This window comes from Antedon mediterranea, chromosome 4, assembly GCF_964355755.1.
Source record: "Antedon mediterranea chromosome 4, ecAntMedi1.1, whole genome shotgun sequence".
In the NCBI taxonomy this organism is placed as follows: Eukaryota; Metazoa; Echinodermata; class Crinoidea; order Comatulida; family Antedonidae; genus Antedon; species Antedon mediterranea.
In genome coordinates, this window is record NC_092673.1 from 8022555 (window position 1) to 8031977 (window position 9423).

Consider the following 9423-nt stretch of genomic DNA (forward strand, 5'->3'; position numbering starts at 1 on the left):
AGGACATTTACTAATTTCCTATGTTATAAAAGGTTAACCGGGTAATAAACTTCTAATAAAATAGTATTTTCTTGTTTAAAATTGATTGTTTTGCTTTATATAATTTTTCTTTCTTATTTTTACAAAACGGGCTTATTTCATATGACGCTCGTTCTGCTTTCCGCTGACGAAAACGTAAGTGGGGTTGTGTTGTTTCAAAGGTTTCAATTTATAAAAACAATATAAATGATGGTGGTAAGTGCTGCTTATTCCAGTGTGATTTAATAATAAATTTAAAGAAGATATTTTTCATCTACTAATCCCATAAGAAGTTTCACTCATAGTGGGGGAATGGATATGTAGCAATGGATAGCATATTTTATGACTTTCATTTGATACAAAATAGTTATTCCGAACACTTGAGTTATTTTATATTATATAAATATACACAAATTAATTACCAATACCAATATTAATTTTTTGTATAAAAAATAATCGAATTATTCTCATTTTCCATTTTCCCAAAAATAGCTTTACGGTTAACACCCAGAACATTTAAAATGGTAAACTGGAATTCAGATATTCTTTGGCAGTCTTATCTTTCGTAGAAATAAAATAACATTTTCTTATAATTATTACCAAAGTGTAACTGTACTTCTATAATATAGATACTATGTATGAATAGGCCTACTAACTAAAGATAATATAAAAATAAAAAAATTAAATATTGAAAATTGTCCTAAACAAACTAAATTCAATTGGTCAGAAACATATAGGGGCCTATTGAAACATTTAAATTAAGATTACAGCATAATAAAATCGATGAGCTTAAAAATGAAATAACTAACTTGATTAATGATAACCTAATTGATTAAGCTGTTTCAACTGTAGGTAGATTGTATGAATATGCATATAAAGGAATTATCCATAGGAAATCCAACAATAAAACATCTAAAGCTAAAGACACATGGTATGACATTCAATGTCTTACACTTAAAAACAAAGTTCGAAGAAGTTTAAATAGATTCCGACACAATCGAACACAAACATTACTTAATGCATGGCGAAGAAAATGCCACCAAGTATATAGACGACTTGATTTCTGGCTAATATCAAACAATATTTTTGATCATGATGGAATAAAATCTTGTGACATAAGACCTGCAATATTTACAGACCATCAGGCAATCTCAATTAAGATTGAGTTTATTGATTTAAGAAAAGGCCCTAACTACTGGAAAAGGAACAATGAACTATTACAGAATATTGAATATCGAAATTCTATTCGGAAAATAATTTTAAAAACATAAATAAATGAAAATAATCTTGACCCTGAAATATTATGGGAATTAATCAAAATCAGAGTTAAGAATATATCAATTCTATATGGAAAGAAAATAAATAAAAATAAAAATAAACAAAAAGAGAAACTACAAAAAGAAATAAAGCAATTAAATGATTCATTATTATATAGTTGCTCTAAAGAAACCATAGAAATAAACATTGAAACAAAAACTAAAGAGTTAGAAAACATTTATGATAATGAAACAAAAGGTGCATACGTACGTTCAAGGGTAAAGTGGATAGAAGAAGGTGAACGTAGCACAAAATACTTTTTAAATTTAGAAAAAAGAAATGGTAATAAAAAGGTTATAAAAAGTCTTAAAAAATTGAACGGCGAAATTATAACAACCTCAAAAGATATTCTTCGAGAAGAGGTTAGGTTTTATAAACAGCTTTATGCAAAGAAAGAGATTTCAGATAGATAGTCTGAAAATCCTACTAACTATCGATGACATTGTATCAGTAAATAATAATTTTCAGACCCATTTTGCGGAATTCTGGAACGGAACGGGAGCCTCGTTTAAAGTAGAAGAAACACAATAAAAAATCACACAAACATATTAATTGTGTTTTTAACGAGCTACACTACTATATATAGATACAGTACATGGTGTCGCCTAATTGCAACAAGCACGTTTGAAATTTGTGAATTTACGAATAAAAAAGCAGAATAAAATGTATCTGACGCTGGACAAAAGTTATATTAATCCATGCAAAAAAAAAAAAACAAAAAAAAAAACAAACAAAACACTTTGCAAGAATAATAGTCAATCATTGAGGAGAGATATGTTTTTTAATGTTAGAGATTGAATGTAGAATAGTGGGTTTAAATTACAATTTAATCATAATTACGGTAAATAATTAAGTAAATGGATGACATTATTGTTGGAAAAGAATGTTGAAAACGGTCACTACCAATCTCTTTGAATTCAGTGGCTCTTTTATTTTCTCGTGTGGTTTCCTTTGTGCCATTTTTTTTTCAACTGGACTTGAAATACTGCATTACTTTCATCATAGTTACTGGTTTCTGTCATATAATCATTCTTAAAATCTGACCCTTTTTTCTTTATGATGTCCAATTGTATTAACAATTCTGATGTCTCATACTCTCTCAACGCAGGCTTCAAAAACTTGGGAGAGCCCAAAGGTTATTGAAAAGTGTGTCAGTTTTGTATACGTTTTGACCTTATTTAAACAATCACTGAAAGGCAATGAAATCCCAACAAATCAGATGTTGTATACAAAAAAAAACTATTTTACTAATTTAAAAACCTTTGGTTAAGTGATAAGAGATAAAAAAGAAATGATTGTGTCGTATTCTTTTTGTGAACAGAGCAAAAGTGCAATTAACAATTGGTTGGAATTTTCATAAATTCGCCAAACTTATAATGGTATAGGCGTAACTCTCAATGAACTCAACTAGGTACAAGGTCCTAGATAAAAATGCTATAATAAAAGGTGAAGTTCACTACTAAACTAAAAAGGTAAGTCATATATTAAACAGAAACTCTAAAGAAAATTATTGATTATATCGGTCTAGGTTAGGCCGATGTTTCACGGTTTTCTGTTTCTGTTTTGTTTAGAATTCGTCTTCGTGGGCTTACCTTTAGGCTTTGTATCTAAATAAGCTCTATAAAGACGTTGGTTTAAACATAAATACACTCTAGGCCTAATATGTAAATGAATACTTTTATGTTTCATGTGTTTTCTACTATTTCTTTCATGTTTTATATCCCAAATAAGGACAATGGCTGACATAGTGAAGATGATTGTTTTCTTGCTAGTAATACAAAACAAGGTTGTATTTATTCTTTCTTGTAGTAATCTGTAGTTAGTTTTCACTGTGATTGAAAAATTCAATCAAACAGCAAAAGAAAACAATTTAAACTGCCAAAAACACTTGCAATCAATAACAGAATATTTGGTAGACCTATTCATCAATTTATTCAGGAAAGGTATAAAATAAGGTGTAAAGAATCAGCATGCACACAGCATAAATCGTGTTAAACTCGTGAGGAAACGAATCGACTATTTTTTTATTTTACAGGTGACAAGTTGTATATATATCTGTTAAATCTCCTCCAGCCATTTATGTCACCGAAATATATTCAACTAGTGATCCCCTATTCTTTGAAGAATTGGTTTTACCAACTAAACTCGGCCAGCCTATTGCGCTTGATTTTAACCCATATACATCGACAATGTATTGGTCAGATGTTGCAAATTTAACTATCGAGAGCTATTCCTTTGAGACATACGAACATTCAGTTTTGATTTCAACGGGAGATGGATGTAAGTGAAGGTTTTCTTTACAGATTAGTGTATTACCCGATTATCAGTGCTGTATCTCCACATATTACTACTGTACATTTGCCCAGTATCTTAGGAATAGTTGATAATATTAGCATCTCATTTGTATTATGTGGTTTCTATATCATGTAAGGTTAGGTTAAGGGTTACCTTGGTCTGATTCAATGTGAAACACATGTGATGTTGTATTACCAAATATATACTGGAGAATCAGGATACAGTACTAGTAGAGAATCGAGTGAGTAAATCAATCAATCAATCAATCGTTCGATTTCAGTGCATATCGGTTACCTTTACAAGCTTTTGAAGTTCCATTGCAGTTGATCAAAGAATATAATTCACTGCCTACTGTACACCTTACAAAATTCACAAAAAAACATGATACAAAACGTTCTTTTTTGTTTTATATTAGCTAATGTTTTATTGATTTTGTTGGAGGCCAAAAGCTTTACTTTTCTATAGTTTAAAAATACAATCATACCTTAAACTTGTTTTATAGCTTACGTTTCTGATATAGACGTTGATCCATTTGGAGGTAAACTTTACTGGAGTGACAACGTTTTAAAATCTATTGAATGTATTAACTTAGATGGTACTGGGAGAACAGTGATATTTTCTCTCATCGACAATCCCACAACCATTGCATTCAATTCGAAAACTCAGTACGTATTTCTTTTAGAATTTTGAATGCTAGAAAATTGGGAAAATTAAGATAAAGGCAAAATTACTCCAGGTGAAATTTGAAATAGCTATAAAAATAATATTATAATGTATTATTTATAACAATATTTTTGAATACAGGAAGAATGTTTCATTCAAATACGTAAAAAAAGGTCATACAGTTATATTTATACGATAGATTTAAAAATGTGTTGGTTAAATTGTTTTTTTCAGATATTTATACTGGGCCATAAGTGGGATTTCTAAGAGAATAGAAAGAACCAGAATAGACGATTTAGAAACTCGAGATCAAATTACGAGATTGAATAGGGGATCAGGCGGGATTGATTTTAAAGGTAAACAGTATAGGTCTACAGTAGGCATATCCTTAATTTGTTTTACTACTCGCCAATTACTGAATAATTTTAATACACTCTTTAAATGTTCATATTCTTTTGGTTGCCTGTCTATTTGTCTGTCAAATCAAAGTAGTTCATAATTTGCTCCATGGTATTAATTATAGCACAGTTTATCTATATAGGCCTATGTATTCAAGTTTACCGTATTTAGTATCAAAAGTCAAGACAATGTGACGTGATAGTAGTCATTTTAATTTTGTTTGTTGCGTGGTTTATTTTTAGATCAAAACATATACTGGGTCGATAGCACTCTTTTCCAGGCAGATATGAATGGTACCAATAAAATTTACTTTGGAGAACACACATTTCGAAATACATATAACATTGCTATTCACGGTAACATCGCTTACATGACAGACGGTCTCGGCGGTATTCGCCTGGTAGATATCAATATAGGATTTCAAATCTCTTTAATGTTGTGATCTTTGTTTATGTTTGTGTTATTTAGGCCTATTTGAATACATTTTATAGTTTATTATGTTTAGATTCAACCTGTTAGTGGCGGTTTCATCGCTGTTGGTTGACAACTGAATAAAATAAATAAAATAAAATAAAATTTCAATATGTCGCACTGTACAATATGGAAGACTTGGTATGCTACGCAGGTAATCAGCAACTCATACATACACTTTTAAAGATGTATAAATTAAAATAATTTTTGTTGTTGTTAAATATGCAATTCTAATTTTACATTTTTTTAAAAAAAATTGGATTAAAAAAAACAAACAATATTTACCTTAAAAAAATGAAATTTAAAGCAAGTGAAAAATCAATTGGTTTTTCGTTGAATTTAACAGTTTATTTTGTCTTTTTATAAGTGAAAACATTATTTTTCCCGTTTTTCTACGACGAAAATGGCCAATTCGAAGTTTTAATAATCTTCATTTTGCTACTCGGAGACTGCGGCAATTAACAAACTCATAGAATAATAAATAAAGACGCATACAACATAAGTTCTGGCTTAGGCCTAAATAATTTAATTAGTAAATGAACATTCACCCATGTAAAACTGCACATAAAAGTCATAAGCAAATATAAGTTATATAGCAATAATTTTCCAATTCTAAGTAAGCACAACAGGGATGCTCAGATAAAAATTACTTGTAAAAATGTTGTCGTGTTAGGATGGAAATCGGTGATGGAAAATAGGGAAAATTGTCTTCAACTTAATGTGATCGTGTTAACAGAGAGGATGCTTGATCAAAGAGGTCGAAAACCCGCCCTCTCCGTTCTCAAAATAGAATTGTGTTTCCAACTCAATTCTTGATTTTTTCATGTTTTTGGGGAACATTACATCTTCGTTTCTTTTATATAATTACATAATACAATAAATGATTTCTTATATTTTCTTCTATCCGTGATAATTTGTGGACTATGTACTTACCTTTCAGACCCAATGTGTGTAGATGATGAATGCAAAAACAGATTGCAACACAGGTTTAGATACCGGTACAACTAATGTATTTAACGTGTTGTCTAGTGATCTTTACTTGCATTTGATTAACAAAAACAAAATTAATAAGAGGTACATAACAAATATTTGTATCTAGACCTATGCAAAATCCATAACTTTAGAAAACTGTGAAAGTGGACAGGTTTAGCCTGTCAATTCAACGGCAGCTATAAAACAAAATAATATAATAATAACATTATTTATTTATCGTCCAGTAAGATTATTATGGAAAAATAAATTCTACTTGATATTTTTTGTTTACTTAATTCTGCTTTTTTTTGTTTATTTCCATAGTTATGGGGTACTGCGAATGTTGGAACCCTTAAATGTGAAGTTTGCAGTACTTTAAATTGCTGATAATCAGAGCATACTCACAACTCGTACACACATTAGTGGTAAAAGTATAATTAATAAACTGATTCTTTTCCGGTATTTTATGTGGTAAACAATATATAAATTCTATAGCTTGGTGGTGGTGTTTTATTTTTATGCTCACTTTATCTATATTATTACTGTTTTACACAAACAAATAAATATTTAAAATGTACACTTTTTAAGCGTAGATGTTTGACTTTGACAATCTTTGATACATTTTTTTACTGTTAACATTACATTTTAATAGAGCTGTAAAAAAAGTAGAAAACTCGATACATCAAAAATTGAAAAATTAATTTATTATACAGATCTTTTACGGACCGATAACAGCATATTTTCTTTTTCCTCTTTATCTGGTGCAGTAAAAATTAGAAATATACAGATATTTGTTTGTTTATCCAAACTATTAGGGAAATTACTTTTTGTTGAGACTCAAAATATCTGGAGACGCTTGCCATTACCGGGAGAGTAAGGAGGTCTGTATTATAATTATCGACGGTGAAGAATTGAAACCTGTTTCGCGCATGATATAGTATAGTCCGTTGGTTCCCATAGGACGTAACGCAACGACGTAAGTGTGACGTGAGCCAATCACAAGCGATGGATTATCCAAATTTTCGCTTAGGATTGGTCAAGTCATTTGCATTGCGCTTACGTCCTAGTGTGAACCAAGCTTTATGTGCTAAGCTAATTTCACGAAATAGACATGCAAATTATTTATCACATATGAACGTTCTTCTTCAAAAAAGAAACAACATAGCAGAAACAAAGTCGTTTTTACGCCGAGATAAATTTTTATTTTGGGATATGCACTGTATTCATATGAAATTGAAGTACTGTACAGGTAACTATCGTACTGGCACAATAGATCTCAAAATAGTTTGACAAAGAAATGTACCCAAATATGGTAGTGATATGCTTATATGGTAGTTATATGACATCATCATGTCCATACATTTTTTTTATCACATAAAGTTTGATAGTGTAGACAGAGCTAAAGAATGTAATACCATTAAAACAGACTGTCCCCTACAAAAATACTTATGTCACTGGTCCACCAAACATTTTACTCATGCCTTTTTTATACTGTTCACAATGTAATTTGATTTTGGAGTTTAATGCCTTCATTTGCGTTATAACCGCTTTATTTTTAGGCTCTAATTCCAATGCATGATTCAAATCCTCTTTTGCTTTTTCAAATTCATTTATAGCAGTATAAGCCTGACCTCTCCTGTAAAGACCTTTGACATTTTTGGGGTCAACAGCTAAAGCTTTTGTACAATGTTCAATGACAAACTCAAAGCGGTTGCACTTTAACTGACATGCTGCAAGATTGAGTAACGCAGCACATCTCACAGAATTGTATGCACTTATTTGATCTTCATCGTACTCTGTTATGGTCTTTTCAACTCCCATTGTGATCAAAACTTTTAGACATTTTGTGTAGAATTTTTCAGCTACAGAGAATTTTCCACGTTTAAAATTGTCACTACCAATCTCTTTCAATTCAGTGGCTCTTTTTATTTTCTCGTGTGGTTCCAATTCCCAAATTTGTTTCCTTGGTGAGAATTTTTTCAACTGGACTTGAAATACTGCATTACTTCCATCATAGTTACTGGTTTCTGTGATAGATTCATTCTTAAAATCCGGCCATTTGTTCTTTATGATGTCTAATGGTATTAACAATTCTGATGTCTCATTTTCTGTCATACTCTCAACGCATGCTTCAAAAACTTCAGAGAGTTCAGCATCACCATTTCCAATACACATAGCAACATCTTCATTTAATTTATAACCAATAACTTCATCTGTTACACTGTTAGCAACCAATGGTATGATGTTAACTAAACATTTTGTTCCATCATTTGGCTTTGAAAGTCCTTTTCCTTCTTGTTTGATTATTTTAATGAATGATTTATCAGGTGATTCCCATCTTGATTTTTCTTGTTGATTATCCATTAATTAATCTTTTTATATTCTTCCTGTGTTGAAAAGAAAAGTTATACTAATTAATATATAAATTTAAAACAATTAAACCATTAATTCAAAAATTGTAAACACTTACTACACTAGGTATACTATCCTATTAAAACTTTAAACATCTAAGAATGTAATAGACTTAGACTAGAGAGATACTACTAGCAAACTACTGTACTATCTAACTGAGGGCCTAGCCCTACTATTTTTTCTAGCTAGGCCTATGCTAGTAAATTAAAGTACCGGTAGTACTACTACTAGACTAGATTGATAGGCTTACTAACTAGCCTTGCTACTGTGTAGGCCTTGTGGGCCCCTAAGCTCCATGATTATAAAGAAATTAATGAACCCCTACTACTACACCCATATTTTTATAATGGTATAATAGGCCTAGTCCATACATACAGGTTGAGGTGGCCGAAACCGGCACCTGATCCGCCTACTGTACTACTCTACCTAGTTCCCATCTCTAGTAGTAGCCTAGCTAGGCCTACTACTATACTACCAGGCAGGCCCAGGGCAGGGGCTAGCCTACTCCTTCCTAGGCCTACTATAGTACTAGCCTAGTACTAGGCTAGAGACCTACTGTACTACTAGCTAGTAGGAGGCCTAGCTAGGCTAGACTGAATACCCACTAGACTAGGCCTATTAGTTTACCGATTTAAAGCCAAACAATTAAAAACCAAATTTAAGAGATAAGATCCTTTTATCATATGATATGAAAAATAAAGCTGAACAACCTACACATACAAGGAGGAAATATCCAGCTGATTCCTCGGTGATTTTGTTAATTTATCACTATCTTTGGTAAAGCTGTCTGCTTCTTAATTCCACCAATCACATTTAGGTTAACAAAAGTTAATGATTGCGACAACCAATAGGATTAGCTGTTTCGTGAATCCTGCT

At 31.1% G+C, this 9423-nt stretch overlaps 1 protein-coding gene and 1 long non-coding RNA gene across 3 annotated transcripts; one reads left to right on the forward strand and one right to left on the reverse strand.

The window, feature by feature from the left end:
- The first annotated feature begins 4531 nt into the window (after nt 1-4531).
- LOC140047975 (uncharacterized) lies at nt 4532-6136 on the forward strand. Its single transcript, XR_011845006.1, has 3 exons — nt 4532-4649; nt 4935-4985; nt 6104-6136. It is a non-coding gene; the product is annotated as an uncharacterized lncRNA (long non-coding RNA).
- Nucleotides 6137-6856: 720 nt separating this feature from the next.
- LOC140047976 (peptidyl-prolyl cis-trans isomerase FKBP4-like) lies at nt 6857-9315 on the reverse strand. 2 transcript variants are annotated; one of them, XM_072093008.1, is made up of 2 exons: nt 9268-9297; nt 6857-8522 (listed from the first exon to the last, which is right to left on the reverse strand). In XM_072093008.1, the coding sequence occupies exon 2, from the start codon at nt 8497-8499 to the stop codon at nt 7582-7584; it is 918 nt and encodes a 305-aa protein (XP_071949109.1). In that variant the 5' UTR covers nt 8500-8522; nt 9268-9297; the 3' UTR covers nt 6857-7581. The 2 variants fall into 2 exon arrangements, with proteins under 2 accessions (XP_071949109.1, XP_071949108.1); XM_072093007.1 differs by having other exon boundaries at nt 6858-8522; nt 9262-9315.
- Nucleotides 9316-9423: the final 108 nt, after the last annotated feature.

What these genes read in the sequence shown, in the direction of transcription:
- LOC140047976 (XM_072093008.1), bottom strand. Translation starts at nt 8,499, where the DNA reads ATGGATAATCAACAAGAAAAATCAAGATGGGAATCACCTGATAAATCA.